Here is a 24,342-nt window from a genome sequence, read left to right on the forward strand (position 1 = left end):
ATGTGCAAGGTCTGAGTACACAGCATGAAATCACAAAACTATTCAGTGATGATAACTAGGCAGTTCTCAGAGCATGGGCAGTCACAATACAATCCAACAGAGTAAATCCGACAGAGCAGGCAAACATAGCACAGATGATTAATAGAATAATAATACTCAAAATACACATCACCACAATATTTGGCAGTCAGTGTGGACTGTGACATCTGCTGAAGGGAATGTCTTACAATGTGTTACATTTCCACAGTTGCTGATCGTACTTGCATAATAGTGCATGAACAGACCTTTTTTCCATATGAAACTGCTCAAGATCATCAATATTTTTATAATTCCTTGCATTAACAGCCCTTTTCAGGTGATGACATAGCGCCTTAATTTGTTTAAGGTCTGCACTTCACTATTTTTTAATTCCGTTTTTATTTAATCCTGTTTTGGGTCAACATCATCATCCATCTTCTATAAAGCTATAATTGAATGGTCGTTACTCTGGCAAGCTTCTGACACAAATCTATTTGTTGTTCCCCTTAAAATTTTCTCATCTTTGAAAGAGTAACGCATTCCCAATTACATGATTCCATGACGTTCCCCCCTTAAAGAAATTTTACATTTGGAATTAGCGGCTATTGAAAAAACAATTGATATTATTTGATGAAAACTCAGTTTCCAGTTCAAATATTCCCATTTAATTATTAGTAATACTCAGACTTTTAACCAACATGAAGTATTAACATTGAACATTGATTACCGCTAGTTGTTGCTACTTGAAACTAAACAAATAAAGCAAGTTTTGATGCTTGATAGAGATTTATTGAATTAATAAAGATGTTCGCCCAAAGAAAAAGTAGTGGGCATGTGTGACAAGGACTGACCCAAATATGAGCAGGTTCTTCTCCACTCGGAAGCATTCAGCTCGGAGATATCGCTTGTTGCGTTCGCCAAGGCGTCGTGAGCGACAGGGACGCTCCTCTGAGTCACTGTCTAGCTCTGAGAATTCCATCAACTCATCATCCTCAAACGAGTTGTAGTGTCGTGTTTGTTTGCGCACACGAGGTGTATCAATCACAAGACTCTCCTACAGGATATAAAGACGCATTATCCAAATGGATACATTCCATTTGTAGGACAGCATTTTCCTAGAGCATACAAATGTAACTTTTTTTTTTTTTTTTTTTTTAGTACTGATGTGCTGAAGATACAGACACAAATGGGTCTACAGATTATTTATTTAGATCACCAGATTAGTCTATGGGCTACAGGGTGAGGTCTGGTCAACATGTTCATCTTTTCAATCCCTCTGCATGGAAATGTTTTAAATTTAAATTTAATTTTTATTAGATCACCACCTAAATGTTATTTTTAAATAGGGATCAAAACAAAGAGTTTGTAACTACAGTAAAGATGCACAGCATTTCACATCTACTCAACATCCAAGAGCAGATATGATTTTATTCTACAAGAGCTCTTGAATGCCTGTAAATCTAAATATACTCACTAATAAAATAATAAAACTCACTAATCTAGACAACAACTGATTCGCTGCCAATCGGAAGGAATAGATGGCATAAATGACTACAACTGTATTTTTTACACATATTTAAATCCATGCCACGTTCATTAAAACAAAGGCAACGGGAATTTTTTACCTTCTCTTCCTTCGAGTCAATCTCCAGCTCAGCGATTTTAGCCCATTTCTGCCAGAAATTTGGGTCATCAAGAGAGATGTCTGTTCGGTTTCCAGAAGAAACAAAGCTGGCCTGAAAAAGTACACAAAACAGATTCTGAGCCCAAAACCTCAGATATTGTCATTTAATTAAAACTTTTAATCATGTTGAACAAGTGATGTAAATTAAAGATTATACTGAAATATTTAAATATGCTTTGGGCCTAATCTATTGAAGCCTTTAGAATTTGAAATTAATCTTCCCCTTTTTGATAAAACAATTAAAAAAAAAAGAAAAACGCATTAAACTTATAGCCACCATATATAAATATAACAGTTTTAACAGCAAGCAGTAAAATACATAAGCACCTTTTTTGTAATCACACAAAAAATGGTTATGAAAAAAACTTGAAGCAAATTTAAAAAAAATCTGCTATAAAGCATCTCTTTACTACTGTCAAAATTATTATTTTTTTCTTTTTCTTTTTTAAGGTACCGTAATTTCCGGACTATTAAGCGCACCCAACTATAAGCCGCACCCACTGAATTTTTATTCAATTTTTATTTTGAACATAAATAAGCCGCACCTATCTATTAGTCTACATTGAAACAAATGAACTTTACACAGGCTTTAATGAAAGACAGTGTCTGTTACACTGCTTGTAACAAAACAGTAGCCTACGAAGAAAGTCAATGTTCACTGTCTTCCTCCTTCCTTTCACAACAATTCTCGGGAGAGTGTTTCTTTTGGCATCATCGTGCGTTTAAAAATCACCATCGGTAAAGTGTGATGCCGAGCACCTCAGAACACAGGTGAAGTGCGTTTTTTCATGCCCGGTTGTTTTCAGCGTGACAAAAGATTTGCATTTCCTGTTGAGAGTCCGAGGGAGAGGCAGGTCAAACGTCAGAGGAACCTCATCCATATTTACAATGTGGTGCGGCCCGATTTAGTGGGAGCTCACCCGAGTTAATATAAAGAATTTCATCGGTTCACCTTAACCTGTTTGGCAATTTCATTGGTCTAATGTTATGGGGCTCAGTTTTTTTGGCTTGAAGTTTGTGAAACCGGGAAAAACCCAGGAAAAATCCATAAATTAGCCGCTTCATTGTTTAAGCCGTGGGGTTTAAAGCGTGGGAAAAAAGTAGCAGCTTATAGTCCGGAAAATATGGTAGTTAAACCTACAGATTTTTATACAATGAAGCATTTCCATATTCTCCTGGGATTGGTCCATGTGTCAACACTGACTTACTGTTAACAGGAAGCAACTTCATATTCATTTTAAAATGTCAGCGTGTTATATTCATGTGCTAATTATTATACAATTTTAGACTTTTATATAGCTATGTTCAGTCTCCAAAAACTGATCATAACCAGTGAGAAAAGTACATAACACATTTCTCAGGACAGAACTGAGAATCCAGGTCAATGTGAATGATTTATTTTGACGTTTGTAATCAGAAAAATCTGAATTAGCGTTTTGCTGCACAGGTTTGGCACAGCAGTAGCTAGAAAATAAGCATGCTGATGGACATGCTAGTAGCTAACTAATTTGTTAGTGCATTGTTCTTGTAGCACTCAAAATTTAATATTTTCCTTATTTTCCTTGTATCCAGTGTATTTATTGGTTGTATTCTAGTTCCATGAGTATTTTAGACAAATTCTACTAACTTATAAATAAAAGAGGGATGAAGAATATTAAGGAGAAGTAGACAGCCTTTTGACAACTGTTTGTTTGAAAGGCAAGGAAACCTATCTTTCTAAACCAATAAAAACAAAGTAATGAATGCTTCGGATGTGTTTATTTAGACAGTCGGAGCTTATAATAAAACCTGTGTAAAAATGTGATGCCTACAGGTGTCCGTGTTTACCTTAGCAAAAGTCGAACCCTTCCCTTCAGTCTGAATGGTGATGGTTTGAGTGCGGCGTTGCAGAATCTGATCAATATCTTCTTCGCAGAACTTTGAGCCTTCATCTTCTTCGTCCATAAGAGCACCATATGCACCTTTTCTTAAGAGATCTTCCACTTCCATCTTAGATAGCTGCTGTACCTTTGAAAGTGTAATAATGAGAATAACAGAGATGGTCTAAATGTGTGTTTGGATCTAGGACTGTTTCTAAACTGCATTTTGGAGGAACATTCTGACCAGTCCTTGCTGCTTCCACAAACAATCTTCAACAGATCAATCTGCTTAACAAACTGTCTTAACAAATCTGGTTTGTTCTATTTCCCACCTGCTGTTATAATCACCTCCACTCTTCTGAGAATGCTTTCTACTAGATTCTGTAGCATGGTTTTGGTGATTTGTCTATTCAGCCTCAAAAACATAAGTGAAGTCAAGCACTGATTTACAGTGAGTTTCCAAGAGTGCAGTCAGCCTTCCGGCTCAGCCCAAAGCAGGCCACTTAACTTCTTCCACACCAACCTTCGCAAAAAATACCTACATGAATATCGCTTTATGCGCACAGACAACCCCTTATTTCCAGCAAAGGGAAATTGTAATTTGATGTATTGTTCTTATTAATATTAATTGTATTAATTTTATTAATATTATTAAAAACAATACATTAAATTAATATTAAAGTATTCATTTAAACCACAGCAACCCAAACCAGGATAAAGCAGTTAGAGAAGATGAAAAAAAAAAAAAGAACCACCCACACTGGATCCTATATTATTCTATGCTAATGAACAAAGCTCTTTGTCCTGCAAGCCATAAATCTGTCTCCCTGCTCCCACCTGCATGAAGGTGAGTTTTTTTTGCTGATCCTGGTCCCAAAGCACACCTTTAAACTTGAGCTCTTAGAGCAAAAATGTAGTGTGAGGCAAGCACACACCCCATTTAGACTGCCTTTGCGGTTGATATCCTGTAGAACAGCCTTGTCAAGACCCAGCTTCAGACTGGCTTTGTCGAACATCTCCCTCTCGTATGAGTTGCGAGTAATAAGACGATAAACCTTCACAGCTTTGCGCTGGCCAATCCGATGACAGCGAGCTTGAGCCTAAGAGTTTAAAAAAACAACAGATAGAACCAGCTTTTTAAATCACATGCTTGAGGTTATTTAAAATTGCTATCGCTGTTTTATACTTTAATGGAACAATCTATTTCTTTTTAAACACTGGCTTTCTTTTTTGGACATTTAATCTGTATTTATCTGTGATGCTTTCCTCTGCCACCCTTATTTTTAAAAGTGATAATAGAAGTTTTACTATTAATCTTGGGCCTTCTGACAAATTCAATAAGCAATGCATCTGCAGCATTTTATCATGTAAATTATTACAAACTAAAAACAATTCTAGACTACCTACAACTTGTTCCTGACCTACGCTGAGGCTTTATGTGATACATGAAGTTGTTTAATAGTTGGTCACCTGCAGGTCATTCTGTGGGTTCCAATCAGAGTCGAATATGATGCAAGTATCTGCAGCAGTAAGATTGATGCCCAGTCCCCCAGCTCTTGTGCACAGCAGGAAGACAAAACGGTCAGAGTCCACCTTACAAAATCTATCAATAGCTGCTTGTCGCAGATTCCCTCTGACTCTTCCATCAATGCGCTCGTATGTGTACCTGAAACACAGCACAGCTTTATTTTATAAGCCAAATTTGCAATTGCTTATTACTTAATGTGAATAGTGTACTTGTGGAAAATCTACTTCACCAGAATTCTTCCATTTCCTATTTAAGAATTAAGTCTTAATCACAGGTAAATCTTTTGCTGAAATCTCCTGTCCCTTCTGGTGCTTTGGTTAAAACAGAACAGTTTTGCTATTTGCTTTGTTTAGCTTTCACACAGTTTAACTTGGCAAAGTTAACAGAGAAACAAAGGTGGAAAGGTACACAGGTATTCAGGTAACCAAATCAATTACTTTTATTTGAGATGTTATATTTGATCACTGTTTTAGTGTTAAAAATAATAGTGATTTATGCAAAGATGTCCACTGGCATCACTGCATCATTAGTAAAAAAAAAAAAAAAAAACCCTCAACTGCAATGCGCATGCATGAATTTGAGTTGAGTTGAACTTGAATTGATTTGAACCTGACTTTCCTCCATGCTAAAATGTTTAATAATTCAATCACAAGAAAAAAAGACAGCAGCCAAATGTTTAACTAGGAGCAGTACTGCCTCAGGCAGTAACAACAAATCCATCCCGGGTCCAATTTATCAAGTTTTTTTTTTAGGTTTTTAAAGTTTAAATGATTCAATGGACTGAGCACAGTGATTGCAAATTATGCCAACAATAACATGTGACAATGACAGACAGGCATTTCATAGTTTAACATTTTAACTGGAAAAACATGTACAGATAATCCATTAGTTTGCTGAGTTAGCTATGGTAGCTAGCCACATCATTTGATGTTTTAAAGAATATTTATATGCTACAACATACAAGTAATAAGCAGAATAGTGTGCAAACAGCATCTATAGTGAATAGCTAACAATGTACTGTATATATGAAAACGATAAGTGTTAACATGAGCAAACCTGCTAGTTAACAAACCTAGTGTACTGAAATTACTGAATCCACAGCATCATTTGGCTCCAAGTTTGGTTGTTGGCTAACATTACCCTGCTTTACATACTGTTGGGAATACCTGTGGTGTTCACTTATTAGAACAGAATACAAATTACAACAAGCAACTGCAAGTAACGGATTACAAAAATATTATATATTAGGGATGCACCGAAATGAAAATTCTTGGCCAAAACCGAAACACCGAAAGAAATAATGCCAATTATTATTGATTATTATTTTTTCATTTGCATAAATTAATATTAAAGTTTCAAAGAATAAATCAATTAAAAATTATGAAAATATTTATTTATAGCACATTGCAACAATGCACAGGATAAAATAAAATTCAAACAATGTCTGTCGTGAACCTGATTGCTGAAATATCTGCAGTTATATGATTATGGACGTGAGTTGCAACAACAATAAACAGCTCAGGTAAACACACCTCTGAAAAATGTCGTCTGCTCGGTATGGCATAACGGGGCACAATGTGCTTGATCAGCCTGCAAAACTTAACAATTTCTACGACAGAGAATGGCTGATCATCTAAGGCAATGAATTCCATAATCTTTTTGTGTAATGACCTTTGCCTTGACACTATCACTGGGAAACTTCCTGCATTTTCAAAAATGTCCACCACAGACGGAGTGCGCATGCTCGGAGGGGTTTTGCTTTTCTGTGCCGCGTTTCTCTCATATTTAGCATAGCGATCGGGATGTTTAGATTTCAGGTGATAAATTAAACCCGACATGCAGACGCACCTCCTCTTGAAATTTTGGCATTACATGTTTTGCAAATCGCTATCCGTGGGTCTTTCTCAGATATACTGAAATACGTCCACACATTTTGCTGCAGGCGAGGTTTGTTTGCGTCATCACAAAATTTCCACCAGATGTAGCCATCAAGCCAAATATTGAATTCATACAAAGAAATCAGAACATTTAAGTATACAAGTTGAGTCATAATAAATAAAGTGAAATGACTTGATGGCTACATCTGGTAAAAATTTTGTCAATAGACCACTTAGAAATCCCCTTACTGACAAAAATGCTGATGTGTCAAATACTTATTTTTCCCGTTGTGTATTTTATATATATATATATATATATATATATATATATATATATATATATATATATATATATATACACACACACACACACACACACACACATTATATCATTATATATATATATTATATATTACATATATATATTATATATACAGGGAGTGCAGAATTATTAGGCAAGTTGTATTTTTGAGGATTAATTTTATTTGAGGATTTAATTTGAACAACAACCATGTTCTCAATGAACACAAAAAACTCATTAATATCAAAGCTGAATATTTTTGGAAGTAGTTTTAGTTTTAGCTATTTTAGGGGGATATCTGTGTGTGCAGGTGACTATTACTGTGCATAATTATTAGGCAACTTAACAAAAAACAAATTCATACCCATTTCAATTATTTATTTTTACCAGTGAAACCAATATAACATCTCAACATTCACAAATATACATTTCTGACATTCAAAACCAAACAAAACAAATCAGTGACCAATATAGCCACCTTTCTTTGCAAGGACACTCAAAAGCCTGCCATCCATGGATTCTGTCAGTGTTTTGATCTGTTCACCATCAACATTGCGTGCAGCAGCAACCACAGCCTCCCAGACACTGTTCAGAGAGGTGTACTGTTTTCCTCCTTGTAAATCGCACATTTGATGATGGACCACAGGTTCTCAATGGGGTTCAGATCAGGTGAACAAGGAGGCCATATCATTAGATTTTCTTCTTTTATACCCTTTCTTGCCAGCCACGCTGTGGAGTACTTGGACGTGTGTGATGGAGCATTGTCCTGCATGAAAATCATGTTTTTCTTGAAGGATGCAGACTTCTTCCTGTACCACTGCTTGAAGAAGGTGTCTTCCAGAAACTGGCAGTAGGACTGGGAGTTCAGCTTGACTCCATCCTCAACCCGAAAAGGCCCCACAAGCTCATCTTTGATGATACCAGCCCAAACCAGTACTCCACCTCCACCTTGCTGGCGCCTGAGTCGGACTGGAGCTCTCTGCCCTTTACCAATCCAGCCACGGGCCCATCCATCTGGCCCATCAAGACTCACTCTCATTTCATCAGTCCATAAAACCTTAGAAAAATCAGTCTTGAGATATTTCTTGGCCCAGTCTTGACGCTTTCAGCTTGTGTGTCTTGTTCAGTGGTGGTCGACTTTCTGCCTTTCTTACCTTGGCCATGTCTCTGAGTATTGCACACCTTGTGCTTTTGGGCACCCAGTGATGTTGCAGCTCTGAAATATGGCCAAACTGGTGGCAAGTGGCATCTTGGCAGCTGCACGCTTGACTTTTCTCAGTTCACGGGCAGTTATTTTGCGCCTTGGTTTTCCACACGCTTCTTGCGACCCTGTCGACTATTTTGAATGAAACGCTTGATTGTTCGATGATCACGCTCAGAAGCTTGGCTATTTTAAGACTGCTGCATCCCTCTGCAATATATCTCACTATTTTTGACTTTTCTGAGCCTGTCAAGTCCTTCTTTTGACCCATTTTGCCAAAGGAAAGGAAGTTGCCTAATAATTATGCACACCTGATATAGGGTGTTGATGTCATTAGACCACACCCCTTCTCATTACAGAGATGCACATCACCTAATATGCTTAATTGGTAGTAGGCTTTCCAGCCTATACAGCTTGGAGTAAGACAACATGCATAACGAGGATGATGTGGTCAAAATACTCATTTGCCTAATAATTCTGCACTCCCTGTATATATATTTATATTTCTTCTTTCGGCTTCTCCCGTTAAGGGTCTCCACAGCGGATTATCTGTCTCCATACACCCCCCGTCCTCTACCCCATCTGCCTTCAAATCAGCTACCTGCATGATATCCCTCACCACATCTATAACCTCTTCCTTTGCCTTCCTCTTTTCCTCCTTTCTGGTGGCTCCATCCTTAGCATTCGTCTACCAATATGCCCCACCTCTACACATTTCTACCATCTCAAATCAGGCCTTTCTCACCTTGTCTCCAAAACATCCAACATGTGCTGTCCCTCTAATAAACTCGTTTCTAATCCTGTCCATTGTCGCCACTCCCTATAAAATTTCAACATCTTCAGCTCTCCTACCTTTTAATTAATGCCACTGTCTCTAAACAATATAACATTGCAGGTCTCACCACAGTCCTATTAAATTTTCCTTTAACTCTTGCAGATACTCTTCTATCACAAATCACTCCTGTCACTCTTCTCCACCCACTCCACCCTGCCTGCACTCTTTTCTTCACTTCTCTAATACACTCTCCAATACTTTGCAGGGAGAAGAGGTGGAGGAGTTCAGGTACCTGGAGTCAACAGTGCAACCACACCACTCCACTGTCCACACACACATAGTCTCTCTTAACCCTACTGACTTTCATTCCCCTTCTCTCCAGCACATACCTCCACCTTTCCAGGCTCTTCTCAACCTGCTCCCTATTCTCACCACAATTCACAATATCATCCGCAAACATCATAGTCCCCGGGAAACAGGGAAGGGTTTAGAGCCGATCCTTGATGCAGTTTAACCTCCACCTTGAACCAGTCTGTCGTTCCTAAAATTTTAATTAGATTGACAATGTGGCTCATATAGCTTTGTGCTGCGTGTCTTAACAGTTGTTTTAATTCTGTATTTTGTAAAAGCTAAATGCCAAAAACGTTTAATTGCCCCACGTTTGGAAAAGGCAAAAAAAACGAAAAAAAAACAAAACTTTGGGACAGTATCCACGGGTAAAAGCACTGTACAAATAAAATTATATTAAATTGAATACTGCTCATGACAGAATGAATTATTTATAATTAGGCAGAAGGAAATACACAGTCAGGTCCATAAGTATCCAGACAGTGAAAATTTTCATTACTTTGTCCCTGTATACCTCCAAAATGGATTTAAAATTAAGCAACCAAGATGTGATTGTAAATTTTGATTTTAAGCTTTAATTAAAAGATTTTACAAAAAGATATGTCTAAAAGATGACTAAAGTGGATGATTGTAAAATTATTTTTCTTGTAAAGACAATGCTAGATGATATCTAACGAAGTCAAGAACACTCAGGAGGAAGTCGATTAATCTTTGCCAAAGTCAACAACAAATTAATGCCTTAATGAATATAAATACAGTAGGTTGATCTCAAGACGCCAATTGAAAATAAGACAGATCTCTAAGTAATTTGACGTCTTTTTAGAAAATAGTACATCTTCATTGCTGAAATTGCATAAAAGATATCTGTGAAAACTAAACCCATTTAGAGCATTTACTTTTCTTATTAAATTAAAATGCAAATACAAATATATAAATAAAAATATAAAAATATTTTTTTAACTATTTAGGGAAACACACTGTACGGGGTTTTCTTTATGTTTTAGTTTTAAATGATTCCAAACTTTGGAATGTATTGCTACATTCAGAAACATTTTTTAACGATTATATATTCACTCACCTTCTCTGAATGAGGTAGTCCTCTAGAATATCTAAGCACCGAACCATCTGGGAGAATACCAACACCTTATGTCCCCCAGCAATGAGTTTGGGCAGCAGCTTGTCAATAAGGACCAATTTCCCAGCAGCTTGAATCATAGCCTGGAGCTGGAAATCTGGTGCATCAGGATTGTGGGTTTTCCTAAAGCTATCCAGTATCTTTTCTTCAGCACCTAAGAAAAACCGTATAAAGAACAGAGGTTACATGCAAATTATTGTTTATATAGGGGTTGTGTGGGTGTGTCTGTTTACCTGTGATGAGATATGGATGATTGCAGCACTTGCGTAGCTCCATCATAGTATTAATGAGGTTGGGCATATTGTGCTGGTTGGCTCCCTTTGCCAGAAAGGTAAAGTTTTTCTCCAAGATGGCCCGATAATATTTTTTCTGCATATTAGTGAGTTCCACCTCAATGATTGTTTCTTCTTTGGGGGCCAAATTCTTCTCCACATCATCCTTCAGTCTCCTCAACATCATGGGCTTCAAAATAGCTTGAAGCTTCTTAACCTGTTGGTTTTCACACGATTTATATGACAATGTTACAACAGATGCTAAGTAATAGAAATATGTAAAATACATTACAAACTAATTCAGTATTTAAGTACAGTGGAACCTCGCATAACTCGTTTTAGAATCTTACTCGTAATGCGAAACACGCAAAACAAATTTTCCCATATAAATGAATGTAAAATACGATAATGCATTTCATGCCGAAAAAAGATTTAAAGAATTTTAGATGTAATGTTTATTTAAAGAAAATAACTTATAAATTGTTAAGGACCGTAAATCATCTTTATTTTTTCTTCTATCGTGGAACAAACCAACCTGGAATGCGATTTCGATTTGCAGAAAACGAAAAAAAAAAAAAAATCTAAATTTGTTTATTATTTATGAATTTATGACACCTTACCTAATTATTTTTTACTAGAAAGCTGTCTAGAGACATTTGTTTTTGCCGACGATTCAAAATTTGGGGAAAATGTGACAGCATTATCAGTGAATAAATTTTGCAACGCGCATATCAACTGCCTTAGGGTGATGCTTCTTAATGTACGATGCAATTCTCCTGCAGTTTCCCATGCTTTCAGCATTTCTCTTCTTGTGGCTTTTTCTTTGGGGTTATTAAACTTTGCACAAAAAACATCACAAATAATGTCTGAACACAAGTTTGGAGAAAATGTGAGATCACAAGTGACACTAACATGCTAACGGAACGAGAGCTAAACACAGACTGATTTAGCACTGGCGTGGAAAGTCCTGGCGCACAAGCGAGTGACGTGAAGAGGGGACTTCCCCTTTCCGTATCACTCGTTACGCGAGCAATTTAGTTACAAATTATTTTGCTGGTTATGCAAATTACTCATTAAGCGAGATTCCACGGTACTTACAAATTAAGTAACACACTCCCAGCCTCTCAATCTCATTTTTTTAAAAAAGCAACGCTCATGACAGTAAAACTGCTACGAGCAACTTGAAACAAATAGTGTGCTTGTCATTGTTGACTGAACTAAGATGTGATTAGACGTGTGATCAGAGTTTTGTGTGTTTGGGGAAAGTTCACAATTAGATCTGAGGGTCAAGTATCCACAAACTAGACCATATAATATATTTATTTGTTGTAAGATCACTCTAGGGGCTGTAAGGACTCTTTGTGCTCTTATCAAGTCCTTGTATATAGGAGTACAGAAAAACCTAGTGTCCTTGGCATCAGCCTCATTTGCAGTGTTTTTTGATATGTGAAAATGATGATGAAAAGAAATATAATACTACAGTAGCATTTTCATAGTTGGCTAAGGATTGTTTAATTAGATTTTTATTTGAATTCTACATTCAAGCTAGCAATATTCTGTAACTTTAAAAACTTGAAATTAAAGAATGCAATAGACAAAAACGAACCAAAAGCACAAAAGATGTCATATTGTAGCAGGACGATTTAATGTTTCTTTTGTATGATTGGGGCATTTACAGACTATTAAAACATTTCCAGTACTAGAACCTGCTGGTGCCCTGTGATATCAAATAATGCTCTTTGTACAATTGTTTCTTGTGTAATCACACCCCCATGTGGAGATTCTTGGAGATGTCTAATTGCAACTTATGGTTTAGGACTATTAAGCAAGAAGAAACCCCACCTGCTCCTCAGTTTTTAGATCTCCGAACTCCTCGAGGAATGTGCTTTCTGACGGAAACTGCACTGGCTCCAAGAAGTTGAGGAGGCTAAAGAGTTCCTCCACAGAGTTCTGTAGTGGTGTCCCTGTAAGGAGAACTTTATGCTCCTAAAGCAAAAAGGGGAAAAACAGGAGTTAGATTTTTCATAGGTGTCTGAATGCAGCAGAAATGTTTTATCTGTTTTGTACAAAGAGATGCATTCATCTATGACTAGCATGATTACAACTGAGATGTAGGATTTTGGATTGCAGTATGTAATGATAAAATATTTTTTGCTTTAAATAAATAAAGTCCATCTTTATCTATGGTGAATAATATGCATTGTGTATATTGGGTATTTAGGGAAGTGACAGCAGTAATTCCAAAAATATTGGCACCCTTGAGAAAAGCATGGAACTGTAAGTGTATAATTACATGCCATGAAATACAATTTTAGCTCATTCATAAATAAGGCTTTTTTATATAAATAATGAATTTCATGTTTCTAAAACGATAAATAAATATAAAATAAAAACCTGGAAAAGAAAATATTGATGTATTCAGGCCTGGATTATAACTGCTTTCAGTCTTTAAACGTTGCTGCCTTTAACCTTTTTTTGTCCCATGATTCCCATGAACTTTTTTATTTTCCTATTTAAATATGACATATCAATATCATGACGAACATATATTTCATTCAAAATGTTTATTCAATAATAAACAATCAATATTATATTTACACTGTAATTTCTTTCTACCTGTAAGTGGCAGGGGACAGGCCTAATAAAAATGAGTGACAATAATAATAATAAAAAGAGAAAACAATACTTGGACGGTATGCACAAAAAGCACTTCATAGGCGCAGACTAAATGCAACGACTAAACTATTTTTAAAAATGCATTATGGCTAATGTGATCGAAACCAAATGTTTTGACTAGGCATATTTAGAGTATTTGGCAAATTAAATATGAATGTGCAGGTGAATCAAGGTGATCACTATGGTATCTCTATGAAGTAATTTTATAATCCCATGTGGTTGCTAGGTTTTGCCACGATATTTCAGGTGGTTGCCATGGTGTTGCTAGAGTCTTCATGCCCTATATAATGATTGTGTTTCATGTCTTTGAACCTGTAGATCAGAGATGCTTAAAATAGGGCCTGCAGGCCAAAGCTGACCCGTGGTTATCTTTTTTATTTTAACATTTAAAATAATGTTTTTTTTGAGCTGCCAAATATTTTAATGAAAATTTAATGTAGGGAATAAAAGTGCTGAAAATGTACAGAGTGAATAAGAAAAATAAGGAGTAGCTTCATAACTCTTATTAGAGGTCAATGATGAAAAAGTATACTGCTTAAAGACCTGTATAAGGCATTGAACTCTATTGTACTATAGATGGGATTGTTGCTATGTTTTCATTGTACTATAAGTTACTCTGAACTAGAAATTTATTTAAATAAAACTGCACTTGTTATGCAGATTATACAGTAATGTTTTCTGTTTAATATAAATGAAATTAAATTATAAATAAGGGGAACCATGGTACTTTTTAATTATAATACAGTTTGATATAATGCAACATTTACTTCCAGTCCATGGCCTTCAATCAAGTCCAATGTTTTATAATATATTATAATATATAATATAATTATAATAACCAAGTTGGTTGCTAGAATGCTGCTAGGTCAATGCTATGCTAATCGCAGTGCTAGGTTGTTGCTAGCTAAGAGGTCCCAGATGATTTTTATGACATTTTAAGGTTTAAATATGATCCCAGTTGACCTCCAATTTTGTTGTATGTTGATTGCTAAGGAAACACTCACCAGCTTCTTGCTAGAATGTCATTATGTGACTAGCAAAAAAAACAGCTGGAATCCACTGCATGCATGGTTCATTTAAGGGGATTTAAAATTTGAATGGCACACTTTACAAACACTTAACAACAACAAAAAAGGTCTGTATAAAAACGATTAAGGAAGGTTAAGAAAGAGAAAGTAGCACAACAATATAAAGCTTGAATGGAATTTCTAGGTTAATGTATAAGATGACTGATTAACATTACCAATAAATAGAATTTTCATAATAAAAGTATAAGGGTAATAAACAAACCAAGTTCATGAGTTTAAGTCCTTCCAGTAGTTTACAATTACGATTCTTCAATCGATGGGCCTCGTCAATCACCACACAGCGCCAATTAACCTTTTTCAGTTCAGGGCAATCAGCCATGATCATCTCAAATGTGGTGATTATACCATGAAACTTAAAAAAACCAGGCGTTATGTTTCCCTGCGAAGAAGTAAACAGAAACAAAAAACAAAAAATGTTTAGTTTGATCTAGACTAAGTGCTTCCTCCCAATATAATATCTAGAAAGAGTTGTTAATAAACATATTAGCTTCCACTCCTAAGACACATCTTTAGATGACAAAAATACTAGCATAAAAAGTTAAGGAAAACATCAGAAACATTTGTAATTGAATGCTGAGCATCTCTGTCATACGTAATTCCAATAAGACAAAAGTATTCCATAATGGTCACAAGCAACTTGCAGTGTGCAATGTATCATGTTTGAACTCTGGGTGACCTTTTAGCTACATCATGAATATTATTACACAAAGATCTTGGTGTGATTATTGACTCCCTTGTTTGAAGCTCCTGCAGATAATATTACTAGGATAGCCTTTTAAAATCTCATTAAATTGCTTAGATAATACCTATATCTAAATTAAGCAAAAAAAAAAAAAAAAAAAAAAAAAACACAAAGTTTGTGCTTTTGTTTCCTCCAGGTTGGAATATTACATAGCTCTGATGTTGTGCTCTTCCATTTGGTGCAAACAACTAAAGTTAGAATAAAATGTCATATCCTCACTTGAAAATGTTTACTTATATCACCTGCACCTTTTTCATAGCATACTGGCTAAATGTAAAATGTGTTATTTATTATTAAAAGAGTACTTATGCCAAGTTTCTTTTCTCCAGAGTATGTGACCTGTGTTTATTTCCTGCTTAGATCAAAACCGACTGAATAAACTTTCTATTACTGTAGTGTTCAGAACACAGGTCTCAATTTTTAAATGGATATAAATATACGCTTGTCATAAGAATTCAGGAAAACCTAGTCATCTATTATTTTTGAGAGACTGTTACCTTAGGCAATAATAGTAGGTTTGGTCATGTTCCATAGCTGTGTATTGTTGCACTTTTTTAAAATTTATATTTGAAGAACATCATTAAAAATATATATGTAGGTTGAACAATAAAAAGAATATTAAACCAACGTGGCTACCACTCCATTCTTCAACGCTATGCAATTCATCTAGACGGCGCCTACTGTAAGTGGAACCAACTTCATTATACAACAATACAAAGACCCACAAAATACATCCAAGCTCTAAGCAAACAGCTGGCTGAATTGTTATCGATCATGGAATGGACTGTCCAGTCACCCAACCTAAATTCTAATTGAACTGATTGGAGTTCAATTGGATTGCAAGGAATACCTTTAGCAAGAGACAGGTAAAGTATTTGAGCTGAATTTTGGAGGAACATGGATGTCCATATGCCAAAAATGTGTAAAACTGCTATTTGTGCAGAGGGAAGATTTATTCAATAAAATGTAAGTTTTTAAGTTGCAGCTTTTTTTAAACTAAGTTAACATTATCTTCACACCTATATATTTGTTTGGTTGCATATAAAACAAAAGGAACATGCATATGTCTGTCAAAAACAATGAAAAACTAGGTGTTTTCAAACTTTTTTTTTATAGGCACTGCACATCTGCGACGCTGCATTGGGACAACGTACAATGTTAAAAGCATTATACAAATAATACTTAATTGAATTCAATGTACCTGTTCATCTCTGTGATACATTTCATACTGCAGGATCATCTGCCGGCTGATCTGGCTACCATGATAAACAACTACATTAATCTCCGTCCATGTGCGAAACTCTCTCTCCCAATTTGTAATGGTGGAGAGAGGAGCAATGATTAGGAAAGGACCTCTCAAACCCATAAGGAATATTTCATAGAGGAATGTTATGGACTGGATGGTTTTTCCAAGGCCCATTTCATCGGCAAGGATACAGTTTTTCCTAAAGTGGAAGAACATAGTAGATAATTATAAAAAAAATTACATTTGAGTGTTAGTTACTGTTATAAAATAGGCCAACTAAAATTTTACATTTCCGGTATTCTGGATTTAGGAATAAACCTCGTTTCTAAAATAAATGCTAAATGAACACTTTATTAGGACCACCTGCACACCTATTGTTCATGCAATCAGCCCATGAAGTGCCAGCAAGTGCAATCACAAACCATGTAGAGACGACCTAGCGGCTAAGGAAACAATTAGTATTGGGGGGGGCGGGGGAAATCAGGTATTTTGACTGTGATGAATGAATGTTGGAGGATTTGAACATCTACTAGTCCTCTTCAAATGTTCTTAGTGTCTTAGTTTTAAAGACAACAGTCTCCAGAATCTACTCTGAATGGTGAAATCAAAAACAAAAACAAAAACCCATACAGTTCTGTGAATGGCAATGGCTAGATGAGAGAAGTCAAAGGAGAAATGGTTTGAGCTGACAGAAAGGCTACAATAAATCCACATAATGCACAAAACTAGTGGTAGACCACAACACATTTAGCAGAAAGCTGGGACTGCAATAAGCACAGGCCCACCAAAACTAGGCATCTAAAAGCTAGAAAAGTGTAGCCTAGTTTGAATAATATCAGTTTCTGCTAGGGCACACTGGTATGGTTAGACTTTTTTAACAACAGCATGAAACCTGGCTTGTGTCAAGTGTCTAGGCTAGTGTAGCTGGTTCACAAACTAAGGGAGGCCTTGCTCAATATTACTATTGTGTTCCTAAAAAAAGTGTCCAAAGTGTCAATAGCTCATTTTTAAAAATCTTGAACTTTTCCATAGTATGTCAGATATTTTGTACCTGTAACTTTAAAAGCATTAGAAAAGTATGATTTTGTGAAACATTACCTATTGTACCAGTTGAAAAGAAGCCAGTTCATGCCTTCTAGCTGGTATTCTCTGAGTTGGTTGCCATTTCTGTATTCACGAGACTGTTCAAGCTTTTGCCATTGTTCTGGTGAAGGCCTCTCCTAAAGTAGAACAGTAAGAAAGTAATATTTGACTACTGAGAAACATTTAAGAACCTAGCATTACGACTAAGGACATCATTGCATTACCCGTATTGCTGTGTTAATTACAAAAAATGCTGTTCAGGTAAAATAAACCTTTATTTTACCTTGAGGTAAAATAAAAATGTAATATGTGAACAGTGAACCAAAATGTGTCTCTTCATGATATACTCAGGGAGTAAATTCAGTTCAGATGAATTCAATGCAAAATCTTACAACAGGTGTGAGTTCTGGTATTTTCTTGAGCTCTTCAAACTCACGAATCTTCACAGGGTCTACATCCTCCTGCAGTTCCCAAGTGCTTTCCTCATAGGACAGAGAACACCACTTTACCAGGTAGTGCGTCACCTCCTGTAAGTACAAACGCAATGACTTCTAACAGCAATCTGAGGCCAAAGATTGTATTCAGTCTTTATTACTACAGTGATACTTCCCTCTCCAGTTTCTGTGTCTGTAGTGATTGCAATCTCTAAAACCCGATCTACTTCAACATAATCTGGATTAAAGAGGTCTTCATCCAGCTAGAGAGATTGAAACTGATATTACTGGTACAGAGCAACCACAAAATACTATTCAATTAAAAAATTACCTAAATAACTTATAAATATTCAAATGAAAAATGAAATTGAGTACCATTACTGTTTTTCTAAATGTTTTTACATATTTACAATATATTTATTATTTTCATTTATGATTTAAAATTCATTTATTTAGAAACATTTATCATATTCTACTACAATAAATTCCAAATGGTAACACAAGCAACTGGCAAATTTAGATAAACAAATTAAGAACTTTCTAAGTACCTTGGTATATAGACATAACCACACACAACCAAACAGAAACACACACACACACACACAGAGAGACAGACTTGCAGAAACCCAACTTTACCTCTGAGAAAATGTGCTTCATTTGTGCATGTTTGTTCCTGAAGCGCTTGATTTTTTGGTGAATGCGTGGGTCCTTTTCCAGCTCCTCCAATGTTGCCCATTTACAGTGAAGATAGGAACTAGCAATGAAAGGGGAAAAAAGCACAATGCAGCAGGACACAGCATTTTTATAAGGGGATATCCCTTAATCCATTTAATCTATTTATGAGATATAGCCTCCTTTCCTGTATGGTAACTTCGATGAAACAAGCTGCCACTGTTGGGCACTTCACCTTATTAGATGACCCTGTGCTTTGACTCTAACTATAACAAGCTGGGATATGCAAAATGAAAAATAAATAATAATTAAAAATCACTGTACTGTAATGAATTCAACTTAATTCAATTCATGTTTTATTTGTATTGGGCTTTTTACAATGGACACTTTAAAAAACAGCTTTACACAGATAATCCAGTTGTAATAAATACATTCTTCTTCTTCTGGTAACTGATCTGCAATTTACATTTACATTTATGGCATTTGGTAGACACCTTATCCAGAGCAACTTACAGTTATCTCAATTATACAGCAATTGAGGGTTAAGGCCTTGCTTAAATGCCCAGTAAATATATCTTGATGGTGCTTGGATTTTAAACATCCGATCAGTAGTCCAACATCTTATACATTGAGCAACCCTTCCCACTTTATAATCAAATCTAATAATCCATCTTTCACTCTCTCTTTCTTGCTCGCTCTCTGATTTTAAATGTGGCTCCTCTCAAGTTTTCTTCCCATTATCATGTCAGGGAGTTTTACCTGCCACTATCTCTTGCTCATTAGGCATAAATGTAGATGTACAAAATTATGAATTTTAAAATGTATATTATTAATCTTTTCATTTCTGTAATGATGTAAAGCATTTAAAACAAATGTCAATTAGGATACAAATAAAACTGAATTGAATTAAAATTTCCTGCTCGGTGACTTCACTCATTGGGCATTATTGGAAAGACAATTTTAAGAAACAAATTGTCTCTAAATTGCTCTCCTGAGACCCTAATATTTAATTCATTTGCACACGAGGAACTACCCTGCATTTAATAAAATCAGAAAAATTAATATAGTCTAGAAGAGATTAAATTAAACCTTGTACTTTCTTTTTCTCTATGCCATGTAAAAAAAAAATTTCTAGTGGGAAATACAGGGTTATTCAAAAAGAATTAACCAATATTTTATTAAGAAAAAGTAATACAAAAAATCCAGCCAAGTCACAAGTATTATACTTACAATCAACTTGGATAATTCCTCTTACAAATAGTCACTGACACATTCCTTGATGATGCTTGAGAACTGAAGCAATGTGTCATGATATCGGGTCATTCTTTATGAATAACCCTGTATAATATGGTCAACTCCATAATGCCACACTGTGCATTACTGGTTTGCATGTAGATGTTAACAAGTTGTCAAACACACAGTAACTCTTTACGGAAAAGAATGTACACATGCTTTAATTTGAACTCTTCTAGACAATTAGAATACCTTGCATATAGGTGTTTACTTTTTAAAATAAAATGCTGCAGCTAGAGCAAACTTTCGAAGTAGCGTCTACCTCCCCATCCACTGAAGGAACCAGAATAAGATAATTTTATTTGCCCTAACAGCATATCGATATTTCATACCTCCCTGCTCCAATTCCAATTAGGTAATAAGAATTCCTATAATTTACACATTGGGGATGATTTTACATGCTACCTCCTCCTTGGTCATAATGGCTAAATATTTTTATATTACACAGTGCATTCAGAACGTTTTCAGACCCCCTTCAATTTTATGCTGCAGTCTGATAGTACAATTGTTCTACAATATAACAACAACAACGACAAAAAAAAAACAAAAAACAGAATTCTAAAAATGTCGTCTGTAAATTTCTCATAAAGAAAAAAAATATATATATTACATGTACATAAGTATTCAGACCCTTTACTCAGTACTTAATTGAAGCACCTTTGGCAACAATTACAGTACAGTCATTTTCAGGTCTCTCCAGAGATGTCTAGAGTGGCCCAGCCAGAGCCCTGACAGAACCCTATTGTCCATTAGCCACTCCTGTGCTGTCTTGGCTGTGTGCTTAGGATTGTTGTCATGTTGGAAGGTGAACCTTCGGCCCAGACTGAGGTCCTGAGCACTGTGGAACAGGTTTTTATTGCTTTGCCCCATTTAGCTTTCTCTCAACTCTGACTAGTCCCCCCAGATCTGTAACTTGTAACAATCCTCCTTATATAAATAAAGAGATAAAAAAATTCCTTTTTCATACATATGCAAACATTTCTAGAATTCTATTTTGACATTGTCATTATAAGGTACTAAGTGTAGATTAATGAGACAAAAATGTATTTGAATGATTGTAGTACAAGGCTGTGACTTACCAAAATTTATTTACTTTAACTGCCATTGCAAAAAAAAAAAATATATGTTTTCAAAACTCTAACTACTTATGCCATTTCTGCAAAAAACATTCATTTATAAATATTTTAAAAAGTAGTTTTATTACTTTTAGTAAAAGAACAAAAAGACTCACAAATTTCTGTACTTCACATAAAATTCCTCTGACTCTTCAACTGGTTCTCCAGGGAATGTCTAACAATTGGAAAAAAATAGCAGATAAAAAAGGTGAGGACAATGTTCTCCACTAAGACAAAAACACAAAAACACTCCACTAAAACAGTGATTAAAAAAGTAAAGACCACACACCACCTCCTTCTTAGCAGTCCGCACTGAGAGAATCTTTTCAATTATGTTGGCTTCATCTTCAGGAGGTTCCTGACACAAAGAAAAGAAGACAAATGACAAACGACAATGTAAAACATCGAGTCTGTTTGAAGGCTTTCCACTGGATTATGAAATGTGGCTAGAGCAATTTTTGCCCATAAAGCAACAAGAGCAAAAGTTAGGCTGGGCACTTCAGCTTTCCAATTCATTCATCCACCAACCTTACAAAACATGCCTTAATAGAGTTTGCCTTGTCATGCTGGACATTTAAGCTAGGATCCTTAATAGTAGTAAAGTGATCTTTTAAAAAGCAACAGCATACACAGACATTTCAGACAATATCTAGCTGATTGTTTAGTGTTCTTCAGAGCTACAAGACCTCCATAGATGATTTCATGTGATCATTCTGCTAGGTTTCTCTCTACATACTGACATTTCTTCTGTGGAAGACTAAAAGTGCAGGTATATCAGAGCAGGTACATCATACTCAGTCAGCAGCAGGTATGGATGTTGCAGTCAAAGACCTAGACTGGCAGACAACCACCTCTGTTGTATGTCAGTATCCAACCCACTACAGGCCAATGCCATCTTCGAGGTGGCTTTAATTTGAAATATAAAAAAGGTATGCACCTTTCAACATTACTGTGTCAAGCAAACGTTCACATCAGCTACTAAACAGAGTTCCTACAAAAATCTTCCAGGATTATCAGCTATAACTGAAACACCATCCATCCCTACAGAGCTTAATTAGGCTACTGAATGGTTAGCATCAATGTTCCGCTAAACTTAGGTTAATTAAGCTCAAAAGACCTTCAAAGGAGTTGTTGCCGACCCCGCAAACATCCCAAACCATTTAGAGACGAACTAGCGCCAATCAGATCCCACTTCATGTGGAGATGGACATTGGACTTCTTTGAACGTTTAAAGGCTCTGGTTTGTGTTGGACGTACATTCTAATGATCTCAGATGTTGAGCTATTTTACGAGGTGCTCAGTAGCTTCTGGTTCCACAACGTCACCTGACTGTATAAGATTGTAGAAAGGACATTACCGTAATTTCCGGACTATTAAGCGCACCGAAATATAAGCCGCACCTGTCTATAAGCCAGAGTCTATGCCTACATTGAAACTAATGAACGTTACACAGGCTTTAATAAAAGACAGTGTCTGTTACACGGCTTGTTTCTAAACAGCAGCCTACCAAGAAAGTCATTGTTCGCTGTCTTCCTCCTTCCTTTCACAACAATTTCTCTTGGGAGTTTATCTTTTGGCATCGTCGTGCGTTTAAAAATTCTCCCGATGCCGTGCAGCTCAGAACACAGTTAAAGCGAATTTTTTTGGTTGTTTTCAGCGTGATGAATGATTCGCCTTTCCTGATGACAGTCCGAGTGAGTGGCAGGTCAAACGTCAGAGGAACCTCATCCATATTTATGATGTGGTGCGGCCCGATCCAGTGGGAGTGCACCCGATTTAATATAAATTTCATTGGTTCACCTTAACCTGTTCAGCAATTTCATTGGTCTAATCTTATAGGTTTTTTGTCTTGAAGCTTGTGAAACCGGGAAAAATCCATAAATTAGCTGCTTCATTGTTTAAGCCGCAGGGTTCAAAGCGTGGGGAAAAAAGTAGCGGTTTATATTCCGGGAAAATACCGTACTCATAAATCACACACTCCAGCGCTCATGGTAGTTCTCACTCTCCAGTGTTTTGTATAGTTTTTTTTTTTATGATTTATAATCACACTCTTGATATCACCCAAATAAGTATGGGTTTCCCTTTAGAGTCCGATTCCTCTCAAGGTTTCTTCCTCATACCATCTAAGGAAGTTTTTCCTTGCCACAGTCACCACAGGCTTGCTCATCAGGGATTACACATAATTCACCTTAATTCTTACATTCTGTGAAGCTGCTTAAAGACAATGTCCATTGTGAAAAGCGCTATAGAAATAAACTTGATACTTGGATAATTTTTCCATTTTGGAGTTTGTATATATTTGTGAAGGGTGAGCTAGAAGTCAAAAGAAGTGCAAAAGTGTGATAATTGTAAATAGTTACCTCTGCTTGCCAAGCAAGGGTAGAGGAGGAGAGAGCAGGAATTCTCTCTGTTCCCAAAACAGCAATGGTCTCGCCATCATCATCCACAACCTTAAAATCAAGATCTTCATTGTACTTCCTACGCTTCACCTGACGCCCTGATCTCCTCTTCTGCAGTAAGATAAAAAGAGTAAGTGAGAAAGAAGTGAGAAAGTTACAACCAGTGATTGAGAGAAGGGGACAGAGAGAGAAAGATAAGAGAGAAATAAAAGTGAGTAAAAAAAGAAAATTTCTTTTTATTACAATTGTGAAATCATTTATTTATAGATTTTCACATAAAATGCAAAGAAACAGCATCCAAACCAAAAAAGGGAAGTTACGAATAGGCCATTGAATCATCTGGAAGTTTGAAGATCATTAAATTAAATTTATTGACAGAATGAACTGCAGAAATGATGAGCAGAACCAGAGTACTCACAGTGTTGTCCATATGATCTGTGCTCTCTTCGCCTCCTGTAGCCAGTGTACAAAGTGAGGCCGTATCATCACTCTCAGCTGCCTCCTGTGGTGCATCACTTTTCCGCTTCCCTTTTTTCCTTTTCTCCAGGGGGACAACACTTTGCTCTCTGCACATTATGAGGAACATGAGTTAGAAC

General features: G+C 36.1%; 1 protein-coding gene across 1 annotated transcript in view; it reads right to left on the reverse strand.

Annotated features, from left to right (window-relative positions):
- Window positions 1-24,342, reverse strand: part of chd6 (chromodomain helicase DNA binding protein 6) — an 85,750-nt gene that overhangs the window by 19,504 nt on the left and 41,904 nt on the right. Inside the window, 18 exon segments of the mRNA XM_046845807.1 lie at window positions 870-1,072; window positions 1,644-1,754; window positions 3,530-3,709; window positions 4,497-4,661; window positions 5,032-5,227; window positions 10,670-10,880; window positions 10,960-11,215; window positions 12,841-12,984; window positions 14,965-15,141; window positions 16,706-16,949; window positions 17,849-17,970; window positions 18,226-18,360; window positions 18,444-18,530; window positions 18,904-19,021; window positions 21,464-21,522; window positions 21,637-21,705; window positions 23,708-23,857; window positions 24,165-24,312. Of these exon segments, the coding sequence (XP_046701763.1) occupies window positions 870-1,072; window positions 1,644-1,754; window positions 3,530-3,709; window positions 4,497-4,661; window positions 5,032-5,227; window positions 10,670-10,880; window positions 10,960-11,215; window positions 12,841-12,984; window positions 14,965-15,141; window positions 16,706-16,949; window positions 17,849-17,970; window positions 18,226-18,360; window positions 18,444-18,530; window positions 18,904-19,021; window positions 21,464-21,522; window positions 21,637-21,705; window positions 23,708-23,857; window positions 24,165-24,312 (2,775 nt within the window).

This window comes from Silurus meridionalis, chromosome 1 (assembly GCF_014805685.1).
Source record: "Silurus meridionalis isolate SWU-2019-XX chromosome 1, ASM1480568v1, whole genome shotgun sequence".
Taxonomy (NCBI): Eukaryota; Metazoa; Chordata; class Actinopteri; order Siluriformes; family Siluridae; genus Silurus; species Silurus meridionalis.